Source organism: Cibotium barometz, chromosome 23 (genome assembly GCF_041138505.1).
Source record: "Cibotium barometz isolate CiBa-2024 chromosome 23, ASM4113850v1, whole genome shotgun sequence".
Classification (NCBI taxonomy): domain Eukaryota; kingdom Viridiplantae; phylum Streptophyta; class Polypodiopsida; order Cyatheales; family Cibotiaceae; genus Cibotium; species Cibotium barometz.
The window spans coordinates 27,163,842-27,184,098 of NC_141068.1; the positions used below are offsets into that span (position 1 = coordinate 27,163,842).

Here is a 20,257-nt window from a genome sequence, read left to right on the forward strand (position 1 = left end):
TCTTAAACTTATCTAGTTTCAATCGGAGCTTCTGGTTCACTAAATCAATTATAGAAATCACCTTTTATAAAAAATTACCATTACGATTTTTCCATAAGCCTATATGATGCATGCTTAACAAGGCTCAAATTGATAACTTGAGGTTCACCAAGTAGAAATCACTATAATATCTTGCTCTTTTTTCCAAGTTCTCTCAGTTCTCTCAATAACTGATAGAAATAGCTTTAATTTTTTGAAACTCATACAACATCTACTCCCGAGCTATGTCGGTCCGCTATGCGCGCACACGTGTGTATGGATGCATAAGGAGCATAGATGAGTCTAGTATGAAACTATGGATTAGTCGTCAAGAGCCGGGGACCTCAATATTGATTTTGCACAGCCATTGCATGTTCAAAAGATAAAACAAGGTGATTTGTCAAGATAAATTCGTAATAATTGATCTTCATAATTTAAGTAAATCCAAGAGCAAAAAAAGAATTATATGAAATTATCTTTGCTCTTGATTTTTTATTTCAAAATTGTGTACATGATGGGATGGCCTAATCCCAAATGTATGGAGAAATGAAGAGATCATTGTAACTTCAAATTTGGTATGTTACCAAATTGAATGCTAATTTTATATACCAACTCTAATTTTATGAAAATCTTGAATTTAGACTTATCCTCCTCAACCCTAAACGTATCGCTCTCCCCTAAACGTATCCGGCGGCGCTCTCTCTGCGGACGGCTCCCATACTGCAGGTTCTGTTCTGGGCGGCTCTCTATCCGGACGGCGCTCTCCCCTAAACGTATCCGGCGGCGCTCTCTCTGCGGACGGCTCCCATACTGCAGGTTCTGTTCTGGGCGGCTCTCTATCCTCTGCTGGGCGCACTTTCGTGGCCCTCCATCAACACAAGCTACTGGGCGCACGTTTGTCTGGCCTGCATCTCTCTGGGCGGCTCTCTCTGCAGCGTTTGCTGCTCTTACTACCTAGCGTGGCGTGCTTCTCTGTGGGCGGCTCTTCTCTGCAGCCACTCGCCCCTTCAGCAGCTCCACCTTGCTCTTATCTCTCTGCAGCCACTCGCCCCTTCAGCAGCTCCACCTTGCTCTTACCTAGCAGCTACTCTTTACCTCCAAATCAAAGGATGCCTAGCATTATGTACACCTGCCAGCACTGGGGTTATAATCTATCTAAGCTTATCTGTCCCTCCACAGCCATGCAATTTGGATTCTAGCAGGTATATGGGAGTCTCTTAAACTTTAATTTTTTTATTTTCTCTTCTGAATCAGACGATACAATGTTACAGTAGTAGTTTCATTAGCAAGAGCATTGTAGGTCATAAAGGGCAATAAACAAGCCCTTGCCATAAATCTCTCATGCTTGGTTTTCATTAGGCGTCTCTTATTGCTGTGAGCAGGCCCACTCTCCTACGCAGCATATACAAGACATTGCATAGTTGCAGGCCACATCTTCTACAGCAATAAGAGAGAGCAGCCAGCATATACTTGGATTTTCTCTTCTGAATCAGGTTTTTTCTCTTCAACCATAATTTCTTGAGTTTTTGAATTCTTGCATGCTTTTATTTTCTACTCTATGTCAATGTGTATGATCTGATTTTTAATTGACATGTTTAAAACTTTAAATCTAATCATAGATAATGATTTAATATGCATTGAGACAAAAATATGTGTACCTTGTTGTATCGTTGAATTTGATAATAGATGCGGTGATGTCCAAGTGCTAGTTGTCAATGACAAGATGGGAAAGTAGGTTTGTATTACATAAACGACATGGACGTCAAGGAAAACTTGAAAAATAGCAAGACCATTTTAAATTCTTTAAGGGCGGGATAATTTGAATTTAAAATTGGGCGGGATAATTTGAATGCTCTACCACATGGTAGAGCTGGAAAAATGCATTCTAGCTCTACCACATGGTAGAGCTGGAAAAATGCATTCTAGCTCTACCACATGGTAGAGCTGGAGTTGAAATGACTTAAACTAGTGCAAGATTACTTGAAATGAAAAACCATCCATCTAGTATCGTACCTCTATTCATAGCATAGCTTCTCCCCTCTCCTTGCTTGAAATTGTACTTTCCTGCTCTTACACTCTAAATCTATGCAAGAGAGCTCTCATAATAATGCAAGATGTAGCTCCTAATGCTCTTACTCTCTAAGCATGTCATTGAGACTATGCATGAGAACTCTTTTACTTTTTACATGAGATCTATCCATGGGAGCTCTTATAATAATGCAAGATATAGCTCTATGTATGAGAGCTCTTATAATAATTAATGCAAGATCTAACTTTATGCATGCGATCTCTATGTATGAGAGCTCTTAATGCAAGACTTAGCTCTATGCATGAGATCTCTTTCACTCTATACATGAGATCTATCCATGGGAGCTCTTATAATAATGCAAGATATTATAGCTCTATGCATGAGATGTATGTAAGGGAGCTCTCATAATAATGCAAGATCTAACTCTATGCATGTGAGATCAATGTATGAGAGCTTTGAATGCAAGACCTAGCTCTATGCATGAGAGCTCTTTCACTCTATACATGAGATCTATCCATGGGAACTCTTATAATAATGCAAGATATAGCTCTATGCATGCGAGCTCTATGTATGAGAGATCTTAATGTAATACCTATCTCTATGAATGAACGCTCTAATGCAAGACCAAGCTCTATGCATGGGAGCTCTATGTATGAGAGCTCTTAATGTAAGACCTAGCTCTTTGCATGAGAGCTCTAGTGCAAGACCAAAATCTCTATAGCTCTCATGCATGATATGAGAGATCTATGCATATGAGAGCTATTAATGCATGAGAGATCTTACAATGCAAGAGGGATCTCATGCATGAGACCTCTTAGAATACAAGAGAGCTCGATCCATAAGATCTCATGTATGATAACTCTATATGCATGAGAGCTCATCGATATGCATAAGAGCTCTCATGCATGAGATATATATGCATGACAGCCCTCTATGCATGATAACCCTCTATGCATGAGATATATATGCACACGACAGCCCTCTATGCATAAGAGCTCTCACAATGACTCGCACTTGATAATAGCTGATCTATATGCATTAGAGCTCTCTTTGCATGAGATTTGCGATCTATATGCATGGGAGCTCTCACAATGAATCACACACAATGTTAGCTCTATATTTATGAGATCTATATGCATGGATCTCTCATGGAAGAGATCCACGCTTGAGAGCTTTATGTAAGATCTCTCACAATGCATGAAAACTCTCTATGCATGAGAGCTCTCACACCTTGCATAGATATATCCAAGATCTATATGCATGAGAGCCCTCTATGCATAATCGATAACACATGCATCACAGTAAATAAAAGTATGTAAATAATTCTCTATTGTGTTATTCTCTTGACCTCACGTCCTGACCATGCCTTGGTGTTAGGTCCTCACCACCTACCGAGTTGTGGTAAGCTCTAAACCCAATGCTCTCTTTTTTATGTTGCAACCCATCAGGGTGCTATGGGAGTTTTTTATAAGAGCATTAGATATCTCATGGCTGCAAGAGATCTCTATGCATAAGATCTCTTATTTTCATTTATTTGCATTGAGTGTACGAGCTCTCTTGCGCTGCATGATATCTCTATATGCATGTGAGTTCCCTATCCATGAGAGCTCGCATTTAGTAAGAGCTCTTTTTGCATGAGAGCTCTCATTTGCATCTTTTTCGAGAACCCGGATTCGGACAGTTAGAAGTTAGGATCCGGGACCCCATCAGACAACGGACCACACGGACTTGTGCTAGGGAAGTTGCTCTATGTCCACATCACCCCGTGCATGGATTTGGGCATAGCAATCACTTCTCCCAACGCGTCAAAGTTAGGTCCCAGCGCCATTCAACACACTTGTTTATCTCCTTGGTTCTCGTCATGGTCTCTTCTTGGAGTAATTGGTTTTGTTGATTTGCATGGTACACAACTATTCTAGCTCTACCACATGGTAGAGCTAGACCTCAAATGCAATTCTAGCTCCACCACATGGTAGAGCTAGACCTCAAAGCAATCTACGATGTGGTCTAGGTTGGATACAGCACTACCACGTGGTAGAGCTAGATCAAATGCAATTCTAGCTTTTTGGTTCTTGTCATGTGAAGTAGAACTCATCTTGGAGTAATTGATTTTGTTGATCTGCATGGTACACAGCTAGATCGATGCATTCTAGCTCCACCACATGGTAGAGCTAGATCGGATGCAATTGTAGCTCCTTGGTTCTCGTCATGTGAAGTAGGTCTCTTCTTAGAGTAATTGGTTTTGTTGATCTGCATGGTACACAGCTAGTTCCGGGTTGCTTGCCACACATTTTTCCATGCATGATTCGAATTTCATGCCTCTTCGGTGCCGTTTGTGCCACGGTTGGAAATTTTCGCCATTTGGCACGCTCGTTCATCTTTTTCGAGAACCCGGATTCGAACAGTTAGAAGTTGAGGATCCCGGACCCCATTAGAGAACGGACCACACGGACTTATGCTAGGGAAGTTGCTATATGTCCACATCACTCTGTGCATGGGTTTGGGCATCGCAATCACTTCTCCCATCGCGTCAAGGTCCCTGGCGACGATAGTGCAAAATCACCATAACAGAGTCTCGGATCCGAAATGAGTCCGAATCGCATCTGAACACAACAACAAAGATCCGGTTGCTTGCCACACATTTGTCCATGCATGATTCGATTTTCATGCCTCTTCGGTGCCGTTTGGTCTACAGTTGGAAATTTTCGCCATTTGGCACGCTCGTGCATCTTTTTCGAGAACCCGGATTGGGACAGTTGGAAGTTGAGGATCTGGGACCCCATCAGAGAACCGACAACACGGACTTGTACTAGGGAAGTAGCTCTATGTCCACATCACTCCGTGTATGGATTTGGGCATTGCAATCAGTTCTCCCAGCGCGTCAAAGTTGGGTCCCGGCGAAGATAGTGCAAAATCGCCATAACAGAGTTTCAGATCCGAAATGAGTCCGAATCGCATCTGAACGCAACAAGAAAGAAAGCACAAGTCCGTGTGGACCGTTCTCTGATGGGGTCCCGAATCCTCAACTTCTAACTGTCCGAATCCGGGTTCTCGAAAAAGACACACGAGCGTGCCTAATGGCGAAAATTTCCAACCGTGGCCCAAACGGCGCTAAAGAGGCATGAAAATGGAATCATGCATGGACAAATGTGTGGCAAGCAACCCGGATCTTTCTTGTTGTGTTCAGATGCGATTGGGACTCATTTCGGATCCGAAACTCTGTTATGGCGATTTTGCACTATCTTCGTCGGGACCCAACTTTGACGCGCTGGGAGAACTGATTGCGATGCCCAAATCCAAGCACGGAGTGATGTGGACATAGAGCAACTTCCCTAGCACAAGTCCGTGTGGTCCGTTCTCTGATGGGGTCCCGGATCCTCAACTTCTAACTGTTCGAATCCGGGTTCTCGGAAAAGATGAACGAGCATGCCAAATGGCGGAAATTTCCAACCCTGGCCCAAACGACGTCAAAGAGGCATGAAATTCGAATCATGCATGGAAAAATGTGTGGCAACCAACCCGGATCTTTCTTGTTGTGTTCAGATGCGATTGGGACTCATTTCGGATCCGAAACTCTGTTATGGCGATTTTGCACTACCTTCGCCGGGACCCAACTCTGACGCGCTGGGAGAAGTGATTGCGATCTCCAAATGCATGCACGGAGTAATGTGGACATAGAGCAACTTTCCTAGCACAAGTCCGTGTGGTCCGTTCTCTGATGGGGTCCCGAATCCTCAACTTCCAACTGTCCGAATTCGGGTTCTCAAAAAAGATACACGAGCGTGCCTAATGGTGAAAATTTCCAACCGTGGCCCAAACGACGCTAAAGAGGCATGAAAATGGAATCATGCATGGAAAAATGTGTGGCAAGCAACCCGGATCTTTCTTGTTGTGTTCAGATGCGATTGGGACTCATTTCGGATCCGAAACTCTGTTATGGCGATTTTGCACTATCTTCGTCGGGACCCAACTTTGACGCGCTGGTGGGAGAACTGATTGCGATGCCCAAATCCAAGCACGGAGTGATGTGGACATAGAGCAACTTCCCTAGCACAAGTCCGTGTGGTCCGTTCTCTGATGGGGTCCCGGATCCTCAACTTCTAACTATTCGAATCCGGGTTCTCGAAAAAGATGAACGAGCGTGCCAAATGGCGGAAATTTCCAACCCTGGCCCAAACGACGTCAAAGAGGCATGAAATTCGAATCATGCATGGAAAAATGTGTGGCAAGCAACCCGGATCTTTCTTGTTGTGTTCAGATGCGATTGGGACTCATTTCGGATCCGAAACTCTGTTATGGCGATTTTACACTATCTTCGTCGGGACCCAACTTTGACGCGCTGGGAGAAGTGATTGCGATGCACAAATCCATGCACGAAGTGATGTGGACATAGAGCAACTTCCCTAGCACAAGTCCGTGTGGTCCGTTCTGTGATGGGGCCCCGGATCCTCAACTTCTAATTGTTCGAATCCGGGTTCTCGAAAAAGATGAATGAACGTGCCAAATGGCGGAAATTTCCAACCCTGGCCCAAACGACGCCGAAGAGGCATGAAATTCGAATCATGCATGGAAAAATGTATGTCCACATTACTCCGTGCATGCATTTGGAGATCGCAATCACTTCTCCCAGCGCATCAAAGTTGGGTCCCGGCGAAGATAGTGCAAAATCGCCAAAACAGAGTTTCGGATCCGAAAAGAGTCCGAATCGCATCTGAACACAACAAGAATGATCCGGGTTGGTTGCCACACATTTGTCCATGCATGATTCGATTTTCATTCCTCTTCGGCGCCGTTTGGGTCCCTGTTGGAAATTTCCGCCATTTGGTACGCTCATGCATCTTTTTCCAGAACCCGGATTCGAACAGTTAGAAGTTGAGGATCTGGGACTTCATCAGAGAACGGACCACACGGACTTGTGCTCGAGAAGTTGCTCTATGTCCACATCACTTCGTGCACGAATTTAGGCATCGCAATCACTTCTCCCTGCGCGTCAAAGTTGGGTCCCAGCGCCATTCAACACACTTGTTTATCTCCTTGGTTCTCGTCATGGTCTCTTCTTGGAGTAATTGGTTTTGTTGATTTGCATGGTACACAGCTAGATCAATGCATTCTAGCTCTACCACATGGAAGAGCTAGACCTCAAAAGCAATTCTAGCTCCACCACATGGTAGAGCTAGACCTAAAAGCAATCTAGCTCTACGATGTGGTCTAGGTTGGATACAGCTCTACCACGTGGTAGAGCTAGATCAAATGCAATTCTAGCTTCTTGGTTCTTGTCATGTGAAGTAGATCTCATCTTGGAGTAATTGATTTTGTTGATCTCCATGGTACACAGCTAGATCGATGCATTCTTGCTCTACCACAAGGTAGAGCTAGACCTCAAAGCTTTCTACCTCTACGATTCTAGCTCCACCACATGGTAGAGCTAGACATGGTAGAGCTAGACCTCAAAGCTTTCTACATCTACGATTCTAGCTCCACCACATGGTAGAGCTAGACCTCAAATGCAATAATAGCTCCACCACATGGTAGAGCTAGACCTCAAAGCATTCTATCTCTATAATGTGGTTTACCACAGTTACATTCAACCTCAGCCGTCGGTACATTCATTGAAGTCTAGCTCCACCACATGGTAGAGCTAGAAGAATGCATTCTAGCTTAAAACAAGAGTAGAACCCTCAATCCCTCAAGACAAAGGAAAGCTTACAACTTCATGTAAGCTAAATTTTTCTTTTTTTTTTAAATTTTAAATCTATGGTTTTCTTGATTTTCTTGTTTATAGTTGATTAAAGTAAATTCTAATGCTATGCCTTGATGAATAGGCCACCTCCTTGTCTTCTTTACATTCCACCCTTTCTTTATCCTAGAATGATTAACAAAAAAATTAATTAAACTTTTCTTTTTATTTATTCTCTTGAAAATTAAGAATTGTGTAGATTAGAGTACTATACATCTAATTGGGGTTAATTTAAGTTACAATTAGAATGATAAAAATGAGAAATGGTCAACCATACAAAGGAGGTTATGGCAAAATTTTTCATATTTTTGTGCAAAAGAAAGTTTGTTTTTATGTTATTCCCAAAGAGTAATTCACCCTGTTTGTGCATTCTATAGAAAAAATTTAATTTACTCCATGTACATATTCACCTATGAATATGCATGGATACCACTAATATTAATTATTAAATTTAATTTCTTTGCATTTAGAAAGATGCAAAATGGAGCTGGGACTCCATTAGAGAACGGACCACACGGACTTGTGGTAGGGAAGTTGCTCTATCTCCACATCACTCCGTGCCGCACGGATTTGGGCATCGCAATCACTTCTCCCAGCGCGTCAAAGTTAGGTCCCGGCGAAGATAGTGCAAAATCGCCATAGCAGAGTTTCGGATCCGAAATGAGTCCGAATCGCATCTGAACACAACAAGAAAGATCCGGGTTGGTTGCCACACATTTGTCCATGCATCATTCGAATTTCATGCCTCTTTGGCGCTGTTTGGGCGCCCCTGTTGGTAATTTTTGCCATTTGGCACACTCGTGCATCTTTTTCGAGAACCCGGATTCAGACAGTTAGAAGTTGAGGATCCATTACCCCATCAAAGAACGGACCACACGGACTTGTGCTAGGGAAGTTGCTCTATGTCCAAATCACTCCGTGTACGGATTTGGGTAACGTAATCACTTCTCCCAGCGCGTCAAAGTTGGGTCCCAGCGCCATTCAACACACTTGTTTATCTCCTTGGTTCTCCTCATGGTCTCTTCTTGGAGTAATTGGTTTTGTTGATTTGCATCGTACACAGCTAGATCAATGCATAGCTCTACCACATGATGGTAGAGCTAGACCTCAAATGCAATTCTAGCTCCACCACAATGTAGAGCTAGACCTCAAAGCAGTCTAGCTCTACGATGTGGTCTAGGTTGGATACAGCTCCACCACGTGGTAGAGCTAGATCAAATGCAATTCTAGCTTCTTGGTTCTTGTCATGTGAAGTAGATCTCTTCTTGGAGTAATTGATTTTGTTGATCCGCATGGTACACAACCAGATCGATAAATTCTAGCTTGATAGAGCTAGACCTCAAATTAATTCTAGCTCCACCACATGGTAGAGCTAGACCTTAAAGCATTCTTGCTCTAAAATTTGGTCTAGGTTGAATACAGCTCTACCGCGTGGTAGAGCTAGATCAAATGTAATTCTAGCTCCTTGGTTCTCGTCATGGTCTCTTCTTGGAGTAATTGGTTTTGTTAATTTGCATGGTACACAGCTAGATCAATGCATTCTAGCTCTACCACATGGTAGAGCTAGACCTCAAATGCAATTCTAGATCCACCACATGGTAGAGCTAGACCTCAAAGCATTCTAGCTCTACGATGTGGCCTAGGTAGAATACAGTCCTACCTCATGGTAGAGCTAGATCAAATGCAATTCTAGCTCCTTGGATCTTGTCATGTGAATTAGGTCTCTTCTTGGAGTAATTAGTTTTGTTGATGTGTATGGAACACAGCTACATCGATGCATTCTTGCTCTACCACAAAGCTTTCTACCTCTACGACTCTAGCTCCACCACATGGTAGAGCTAGACCTCGAATGCAACTCTAGCTCCACCACATGGTAGAACTAGACCTCAAAGCATTCTATCTCTACAATGTGGTTTAGGTAGAATACAGCTCTACCACAGTTACATTCAACCTCAGCCACTTACATTCAACCTCAGTCGGTTACATTCAACCTCAGCCGGTTACATTCGTTGAAGTCTAGCTCTACCACATGGTAGAGCTAGAAGAATGCAATTCTAGCTCCACCCCACAGGGTAGAGCTGGACCTCAAAGCATTCTAGCTCTACGATGTGGTCTAGGTAGAATACAGCTCTACCACGTGGTAGACCTAAATCCAATGCAATAATTCTAGCTCGTTGGTTATTCTCATGTGAAGTAGGTCTCTTCTTGGAGTAATTGGTTTTGTTGATGTGTATGGAACACAGCTAGATCGATGCATTCTTGCTCTACCACATGGTAGAGCTAGACCTCAAAGCTTTCTACCTCTACGACTCTTGCTCCACCACATGGTAGAGCTAGACCTCAAAGCATTCTATCTCTACAATGTGCTTTAGGTAGAATACAGCTCTACCACAGTTACATTCAACCTCAGCCGGTTACAAGCAATTCTAGCTCCACCACATGGTAGAGCTAGACCTCAAAGCATTCTATCTCTACAACGTGGTTTAGGTAGAATACAGCTCTACCACAGTTACATTCAACCTCAACCGGTTACATTCATTGAAGTCTAGCTCTACCACATGGTAGAGCTAGAAGAATGTATTTTAGCTCTACCACATGGTAGAGCTAGATTTCATAGCATTCTGGTCAATACATTCATTAATCTTGCTCTGCCACCTGGTAGAGATAATATCCATTGAAAAACCAGCACTAGAATACTTTGAAGTCTAGCTAGAATGCATTTATCTAGCTCTACCATGTGGTAGAGCAAGACTAATAAATGTATTGAGAGCTCCAAGATGGAGTAATTGAGATAGAATGCTTTGAGTTCTAGCTTTACCATGTGGTGGAGCTAGAATTACACTTGAGGTCTAGCTCTACCATGTGGTGGAGCTAGAATTGTAGAGGTAGAAAGCTTTGAGGTCTAGCTCTACCATGTGGTGGAGCTAGAATTGTAGAGGTAGAAAGCTTTGAGGTCTAGCTCTACCACAGTTACATTCAACCTCAGCCGGTTACATTCTTTGAAGTCTAGCTCTACCACATGGTAGAGCTAGAAGAATTCATCCTAGCTCCACCACATGGTAGAGCTGGACCTCAAAGCATTCTAGCTCTACGATTCTAGCTCCACCACATGGTAGAGCTAGACCTCAAATGCAATTCCAACTCCACCACATTGTAGAGGTAGGCCTCAAAGCATTCTATCTCAGTCAGTACATTCATTGAAGTCTAGCTCTACCACATGGTGGTAGAGCTAGAAGAATGCATTCTAGCTCCACCACATGGTGGAGCTGGACCTCAAGCATTCTAGCTCTAAGATGTGGTCTAGGCAGAATACAGCTCTACCACGTGGTAGAGCTAGATCAAATGCAATTCTAGCTCCTTGATTCTTATCATGAGAGGTAGGTCTCTTCTTGGAGGAATTGGTTTTGTTGATGTGTATGGAACACAGCTAGATCGATGCATTCTTGCTCTACCACATGGTAGATCTAGCCCTCAAAGCTTTCTACCATGTGATAGAGCTAGATCAAATGCAATTCTAGCTCCTTGGTTTTGTTGATGTGTATGGAACACAGCTAGATCGATGCATTTTTGCTCTACCACATGGTAGAGCTAGACCTCAAAGTTTTCTACCTCTACGATTCTAGCTCCACCACATGGTAGAGCTAGACCTCAAATGCAATTCTAACTCCACCACATTGTAGAATGCTTTAAAGTCCAGCTAGAATGCATTTATCTAGCTCTACCATGTGGTAGAGCAAGACTAATAAATGTATAATTGAGAGCTCCAAGATGGAGTAATTAAGATAGAATTCCTTGAGGTCTAGCTCTACCATGTGGTGGAGCTAGAATTTCAGTTGAGGTCTAGCTCTACCATGTGGTGGAGCTAGAATCGTAGAGGTAGAAAGCTTTGAGGTCTAGCTCTACCACAGTTACATTCAACCTCATCCGGTTACATTCATTGAAGTCTAGATCTACCACGTGGTAGAGCTAGAAGAATGCATTCTAGCTCCACCACATGGTAGAGCTGGACCTCAAAGCATTCTAGCTCTACGATGTAGTCTAGATAGAATACAGCTCTACCACATGGTAGAGCTAGACCTCAAATGCAATTCTAGCTCCACCACATGGTAGAGCTAGACCTCAAAGCAGTCTAGCTCTACGATGTGGTCTAGGTTGGATACAGCTCTACCACGTGGTAGAGCTGGACCTCAAATACAATTATAGCTCCTTGGTTCTTGTCATGTGAAGTAGGTCTCTTCTTGGAGTAATTGGTTTTGTTGATGTGTATGGAACACAGCTAGATCGATGCATTCTTGCTCTACCACAAGGTAGAGCTAGACCTCAAAGCTTTCTGCCTCTACGATTCTAGCTCCACCACATGGTAGAGCTAGACCTCAAAGCTTTCTACATGTACGATTCTAGCTCCACCACATGGTAGAGCTAGACCTCAAATGCAATAATAGCTCCACCACATGGTAGAGCTAGACCTCAAAGCATTCTGTCTCTATAATGTGGTTTAGGTAGAATACAGCTCTACCACGGTTACATTCAACCTCAGCCGGCACATTCATTGAAGACTAGCTCTACCACATGGTAGAGCTAGAAGAATGCATTCTAGCTCCACCACATGGTGGAGCTGGACCTGAAGCATTCTAGCTCTACGATGTGGTCTAGGCAGAATACAGCTCTACCACGTGGTAGAGCTAGATCAAATGCAATTCTAGCTCCTTGATTCTTGTCATGAGAAGTAGGTCTCTTCTTGGAGTAATTGGTTTTGTTGATGTGTATGGAACACAGCTAGATCGATGCATTCTTGCTCTACCACATGGTAGATCTAGCCCTCAAAGCTTTCTACCACGTGGTAGAGCTAGATCAAATGTAATTCTAGCTCCTTGGTTATTGTAATGTGAAGTAGGTCTCTTTTTGGATTAATTGGTTTTGTTGATGTGTATGGAACACGGCTAGATGGATGCATTCTTGCTCTACCACATGGTAGAGCTAGACCTCAAAGCTTTCTACCTCTACGACTCTAGCTCCACCACATGGTAGAGCTAGACCTGAAATGCAATTCTAGCTCCAGCACATGGTAGAGCTAGACCTCAAAGCATTCTATCTCTACAATGTGGTTTAGGTAGAATACAGCTCTACCACAGCTACATTCAACCTCAGCCGGTTACATTCATTGAAGTCTAGCTCTACCACATGGTAGAGCTAGAAGAATGCATTCTAGCTCCACCACATGGTAGAGCTAGATTTCAAAGCATTCTGGTCTCAATACATTTATTAATCTTGCTCTGCCACCTGGTAGAGATAATATCCATTGAAAAACCAGCACTAGAATACTTTAAAGTCCAGCTAGAATGCATTTATCTAGCTCTACCATGTGGTAGAGCAAGACTAATAAATGTATAATTGAGAGCTCCAAGATGGAGTAATTAAGATAGAATTCCTTGAGGTCTAGCTCTACCATGTGGTGGAGCTAGAATTTCAGTTGAGGTCTAGCTCTACCATGTGGTGGAGCTAGAATCGTAGAGGTAGAAAGCTTTGAGGTCTAGCTCTACCACAGTTACATTCAACCTCATCCGGTTACATTTATTGAAGTCTAGATCTACCACATGGTAGAGCTAGAAGAATGCATTCTAGCTCCACCACATGGTAGAGCTGGACTTCAAAGCATTCTAGCTCTACGATGTAGTCTAGATAGAATACACCTCTACCACATGGTAGAGCTAGACCTCAAATGCAATTCTAGCTTTACCACATGGTAGAGCTAGACCTCAAAGCAGTCTAGCTCTACGATGTGGTCTAGGTTGGATACAGCACCACGTGGTAGAGCTGGACCTCAAATGCAATTATAGCTCCTTGGTTCTTGTCATGTGAAGTAGGTCTCTTCTTGGAGTAATTGATTTTGTTGATGTGTATGGAACACAGCTAGATCGATGCATTCTTGCTCTACCACAAGGTAGAGCTAGACCTCAAAGCTTTCTACCTCTACGATTCTAGCTCCACCACATGGTAGAGCTAGACATGGTAGAGCTAGACCTCAAAGCTTTCTACATCTACGATTCTAGCTCCACCACATGGTAGAGCTAGACCTCAAATGCAATAATAGCTCCACCACATGGTAGAGACCTCAAAGCATTCTATCTCTATAATGTGGTTTACCACAGTTACATTCAACCTCAGCCATCGGTACATTCATTGAAGTCTAGCTCTACCACATGGTGGTAGAGCTAGAAGAATGCATTCTAGCTCCACCACATGGTGGAGCTGGACCTAAAGCATTCTAGCTCTACAATGTGGTCTATGCAGAATACAGCTCTACCACGTGGTAGAGCTAGATCAAATGCAATTCTAGCTCCTTGATTCTTATCATGAGAAGTAGATCTCTTCTTGGAGTAATTGGTTTTGTTGATGTGTATGGAACACAGCTAGATCGATGCATTCTTGCTCTGCTACATGGTAGATCTAGCCCTCAAAGCTTTCTACCTCTACGATTCTAGCTCTACCACATGGTAGAGCTAGACCTCAAATGCAATTCTAGCTCCACCACATGGTAGAGCTAGACCTCAAAGCATTCTATCTCTACAGTAAGGTTTAGGTAGAATGCAGCTCTACCACAGTTACATTCAGGCTCAGCCGGTTACATTCATTGAAGTCTAGCTCTACCACATGGTAGAGCTAGAAGAATGCATTCTAGCTCCACCACATGGTAGAGCTAGACGAAAAGCATTTTGGTCAATACATTTATTAATCTTGCTCTGCCACCTGGTAGAGATAATATCCATTGAAAAACCAGCACTAGAATACTTTAAAGTCCAGCTAGAATGCATTTATCTAGCTCTACCATGTGGTAGAGCAAGACTAATAAATGTATAATTGAGAGCTCCAAGATGGAGTAATTAAGATAGAATTCCTTGAGGTCTAGCTCTACCATGTGGTGGAGCTAGAATTTCAGTTGAGGTCTAGCTCTACCATGTGGTGGAGCTAGACTCGTAGAGGTAGAAAGCTTTGAGGTCTTGCTCTACCACAGTTACATTCAACCTCATCCGGTTGCATTCATTGAAGTCTAGATCTACCACATGGTAGAGCTAGAAGAATGCATTCTAGCTCCACCACATGGTAGAGCTGGACTTCAAAGCATTCTAGCTCTACGATGTAGTCTAGATAGAATACAGCTCTACCACATGGTAGAGCAGCTGGTAGATCTTTGCCATCCCAATATGTGTTGCTTACCTTTCTAAATATTACAGATTTTATTCACTTGCAAAATGCTTTAAAAAATTTGAGTGGCATAGCAAAGGAACAGTATAATGGGGCATTGCATTTTCGACGTGACAACCGATGCATTGGTGCAATAGAGTTCTTCACATCCTTAGTGTTTTTCAGCAAGGGAGATGCCTTTCAAGGACTAGCAGATGTTCCTGATCCAGGTACACAAGCGACAATATTGGATACTGGACTTCTTGATATAGATAATGAAGATGTTAAAACTATCCCAGACATTGAGTTTCTAAGAATCAAGAAGAATCTTTTGATCAAGCAATGTATTCGAAAGTATTGCAGAGAAGGCTGCAAGCTTGTTGATCTTTTCAGTAATGGCTACATCATCGAGCTAGGGCTAGCACTAAATAAGGAAGTGATTTGCCTAGTGGAGAGTATTGAAGATCAAAGAAAGATGGGAACAAGGCTTCTTGACTTTGCAAAGTCAAGAAATGAGCAACCAGTACCGCCTATTTCTAACAATCCAAGGAATACCACGGAAAGATCGAGCCATGGTGAAGTTCGTTCAGCTCGAGATTTTTTGGATTTTGAAGACAGTATGTAACTTCTTAATGGGCTTTCCTTGTATCTTCAATACTTTGATTTGGTGATGTTTTGACTTGTTATATCCTTGGTTCATTTTTTAGTAGTATTTTTGTAGCTCTCTCCAAATTGGGCTTTGAAATCTAGAATCACCAAGTTATGGATCCTAACATGTTCATTGACAAATTCACTTTTTACATAACCAATTGGTGAATTTGGAAAGCCTACTTAGTGGTCGCACAATGGCCAGTTGGTGAATCTGAAAATCTTGCTTATAAATCTAAGATGATAGAGCTAGAGATCCTCTCATTTACTTCAATCCTATCCTGTGGTAGATCTAGATTTCAATAGGTCTACAATTTGGTGGAGCTAGCTACCTCTTCAAAGTGGTGGACCAAGAATCCATTAAAGTCTAGCTACCTCTTCAAAGTGGTGGAGCTAGGCCAATGCACCCCCCCAAAGACAGTTTTTGCAGAGCATCCATTTAAGTCTAGCTCTACCATATGGTTGAGCTAGGCCAATGCATTTCTAGCTCCACCAGAGCTAGTTCAAATGCAATTCTAGCTCCTTGGTTCTTGTCACGTGTGATGAGCTAGAACCCATTGAAGTCTAGACCTAGAACCTATGGAAGTCTACTCATAAAGAAGCTATCTTGATCCCCAACTCAACCACGTGGTAAAGCAAGACTTATAAATTTCAGCTCTACCATATGGAAAATCAAAAACATCTAAAATTTTAGCTTTACCATATAGTTGAGTGGTTTTGTGTTTCTCACCTCCACCTACTCTTGGAGCTCAAGAGTGGATCAAGAGTGGATCTCAAGGGCTACTTCCAAGAGCTCCCTTGCAAACTGGCTCTACCAAACGGTAGAGCTAGAATAATGGAAATCCATTTTAAACCCTCCAATTCTAGAGTGAGCAACTAGAATTTATAATTGGTATCCAAACATGATTTTCTTTTAGATTACACCAATAAACATGTGTTAAGAGTGAGTGTTACAATTGTAAATTCTTTTAGTTTGAAAGATTGTTGAGTCAATGTTACTTTTTTTTCTTTTAGATCCCGAAATTGAGATAGTAGCACCAAGTGAAGTAGCTACGGCGGAATGCCACAATCAAACTGTGGATGAGAGCTTCTCCCACACATTCAGTGATGTCCATCCAGAAGGTTTAAAGACAAATGCTGACAATGAGATTGGGGTACCTAAATCTCCAACAAATGAAGCAATGGGTGAGAGTTTCCAGCCTGAAGAAGAAGTACCAAGAAGTGCCGACACTGCTATCTCCAAGAAATCTGTGTTGACAATTGTGTTGGACCTGAATGGTCTACTACTGAAACGTTGTCAACAACAACCATCTTCAATACATGAAACTATTCAAATGGATTCAAAACGATATATTGTACTAAGGCCAGGATGTATCCAATTCTTGAAGATACAGAGCAGGAGAGATATTGCCTTTTTTTGTAGTTTGGGCTCAAGAGGCTTGCGAGAAGGATAAAAGTGGTAAAATAGCTAGACCTGATAATCCAACAGTTCAGGCAATGTTCAAGCCATTGTCAAAAATTGCTTCATGTTTTGATTGTGATGCTCGTAGAACGGTTCTTATTGATGACTCTCCATACAAGGGATGTGCTTCTCCTGATAATAATTGTATATATCCTGCAAAGTTTGATGAAGAAAGGATGGTCGACAATATTCTCATTGATGAGCTGCTCCCTTACTTATTGCAGCTTGATGAGAGTGAAGATGTGCGTGAGATCATTGGCTCTAATCGCTACGGACAACCTCCAGTATCCAATGAAAATGAATACAGAGGTGTGGTAGATTTTTGGAGAAAGCGCAATTTAAATTGGTCACAGAAGACAATCTACACTGATAGGCTACCACTATCAGAGATTATACAGAAGTATGTCAACAATCAAGAGGTATTAGCGAGACAATATGAAAACAAAAGAGAAGAGATAATAGAAATTATGGCAAAAGAACGAGTCAGTATTGCTAGCATGAGGGGACCACAAGTGATTTCTCTAGCTAGAAAATTGGGTTCTACCACAACACAGTTGAAGGCAGCCAATGCAAGGGCTTTCATAAACAAGGTGTTAAATGAGTACAATCTTCTCCAACGTGATAGAAATAACTAAGGTACTATCCAACATAAATGATAATTATAACTAAATACATGATTTTATACAACAATTGTGTATTCACAATGAAGAAACTTAATTTATGATGGTTTCTTGCAGATTTATTTCAAGGATATTGTTCCAAGGAGTATTCACTTAAAGAAGCCATTTGTCACCAAGGATTGTATTTTTTTTGGAGGAATTTTATCTTTTTGTAATCATGAATTGACAAGAAATTTTGTCTTGTTTTTAAAGTAGTGGCAAATGTATTACTCTTCAAATAATTTTATAAATGTTGGAGTGCACTCTACTATAAGGGGCCTCCTAATTTGAAAATGTATGGAAGCTTGATCTTTGTCTTATGATTTTAATTCCTACATATATGGACTATGGTAGAGCTAGATCAATGCCTTCTAGCTCCACCTCATGGTAGAGCTAGACTTCAAAGCATTCTACCTCCACGACATGGTAGAGCTAGACTTGAAAGCGTTCTAGCTCTACCATATGGTAGAGCTAGATCAATGCATTCTACCTCCATGACATGGTAGAGCTAGACTTGAAAGCGTTCTAGCTCTACCATATGGTAGAGCTAGATCAATGCATTCTAGCTCTTCCACGTCACCACACATGGTTGAGTTGGACTTCCAACCATTCTAGTTCTACCATGGAGTCTATCTAAAATATTTTGATACAACTCTACCACGTGCTAGAGCTGGACTTCAAATATTATTTCTAATTTTGCCATGGGATCAAGCTAGAATACTTTGATATAGCTCTATCACATGGTAGAACTAGATTTAAAAATATTCTAGCCCTACCACATGGTTGAGCTAGAACAGTGCATTCTAGCTCTACCACGTATTGATCTAGATCAATGCATTCTAATTTCACCACATTTTGATACCTGCTAGCACATTTTGTCGCGTCTTTTTAGAATCAAATGGAAAGAGTCTTTGCATCTTGAGTCATTTTGTAATGCAACTAAAGTCAACATTTTAAAACAGTATATAGTTTAATGTTATTTGTTTTGTAATTGTTTAAAATCTATCTTTGCATAAAAGTAGTTGTAACATGCCTTCCCCCACATGCACACCTTTATCATTAAGCATGCTCATTTTTTTCCAGGTCATGTGATTGATTCTAATTGGCAGAGGCGACTTCTTCGTCACAGAGCATTAGTACGTCACATGTCCAAGAAAATCCAGAGTGTACGAAGACAGTTGGTTCAGCGCCGTCTTGACCGTCTACGGGAAATTGATGCAAGGTTGCGCTTTGTGCATCCCTCCGAGGGGGTTATCATACTGACATGGTATTCGTCAGACCCAATATGCGTACCCCTACGCAAAGAGGATGATAGGAGGGCTATTATTCTAAACCTTAATGGTTTGTTGTGCCATGTTGTCGAAACCCAATATGATGAGAAGGATCCTCCTTATAGCAACGAGTTGGTAAAATATCCAATTAACCAATATCGTTATGTCCTATGTCACAAGGATGCACATGAGTTCTTAGATTGGTGTATTCAATTCTTTTATGTTTTTATTTGGAGCGCATGTAGGAGAACTAAGCTCTCTGGAATAATTGACACAGTATTTCCACAACAAAAGCCCAAGTTTGCAGGTGTTCTCTCACAAGAGCATTGTTCAAAATCCACATGGGTTGTGCAGAATAGACAAGTTTTCTTTAAAAAGCTTGAGACCTTTTGGGGTCTCCATCCTTTGTACAACAAGAAAAATACATTGATAATTGATGATAGCTACTATAAGGTGTTTAAGAATGAACGAGGAACCTGGTTAATAGTCCGAGAATTATACCATCAACCTTCCAAGGAAAGGTATAGTTTTTTGACAGAAGATTTAAGAAATTGGTTGTTTTTATGGCTACAGAATGAAGATCGGCAAGAGTATACATGGGATAATGCCTTTGAAGAAAAACCTAACCAATTCTCAGATGATGTGATGAAGAAATGGCTTGAAGAAGAGAAATTGGAAGTAGAGAATAGGAAAAAGGCAGAGGTGTGGAAGCAACAGCAGGAGGCTGATGTTGAGGCAGAGAGACAGGAACAACTTGAAATTCAAAGAAAGCAAAGAGAGGAGGCTGAAGCTGAGGCAGAGAGGCAAGCAGAGAGTACAAATCAAGCAAAGCAACAAGAGGAGGCATCATGAAAGTAATACACCACCATGAAGCTCATTTTGTTTGTCCCTAATATAATCAAATGTAGAGGATGCAAGTATTTTGGCCTTTTTTTAATGTAATAAAAAGCCATATATTGAAATATGATATTGTAATCAGGCCTCTTATGGAGCATACTGTTCAAATGTTTGCCTTTGCAAAGCATTGAACAAATTCTAGCACAAGCAATAAATTCATGTTCATTTACAATGTCTTATTATAATTGAGTCATAAATGGAGTGCATCCTTCTCTAAGGGGACTCCTTTTATCCTTTTATCTTCTGGTCAAAGTTTGCAAATTATTATTTTTTTAGTAAGAGTAGGTGAAGACTTTTAACTATCATTTTGACAAAGGTCATCCTACTGCAAGGAGACTCTTTCTATCTTTAGTA

At 41.7% G+C, this 20,257-nt stretch overlaps 1 protein-coding gene across 2 annotated transcripts; it reads left to right on the top strand.

The window, feature by feature from the left end:
* The first annotated feature begins 710 nt into the window (after window positions 1-710).
* On the top strand, window positions 711-20,046 carry LOC147625807 (uncharacterized). Of its 2 annotated transcripts, XM_086817837.1 has the most exons (4): window positions 714-1,220; window positions 1,401-1,511; window positions 18,819-19,002; window positions 19,580-20,046. In XM_086817837.1, exons 3-4 carry the CDS (start codon window positions 19,000-19,002, stop codon window positions 19,856-19,858), a joined length of 282 nt encoding a protein of 93 aa, XP_086673963.1. In that variant the 5' UTR covers window positions 714-1,220; window positions 1,401-1,511; window positions 18,819-18,999; the 3' UTR covers window positions 19,859-20,046. The 2 variants fall into 2 exon arrangements, with proteins under 2 accessions (XP_086673962.1, XP_086673963.1); XM_086817836.1 differs by having other exon boundaries at window positions 711-1,220; window positions 18,819-20,046.
* The last annotated feature ends 211 nt before the right edge of the window (window positions 20,047-20,257 follow it).

What these genes read in the sequence shown, in the direction of transcription:
- LOC147625807 (XM_086817836.1), top strand. Translation starts at nt 18,881, where the DNA reads ATGTCCAAGAAAATCCAGAGTGTACGAAGACAGTTGGTTCAGCGCCGT.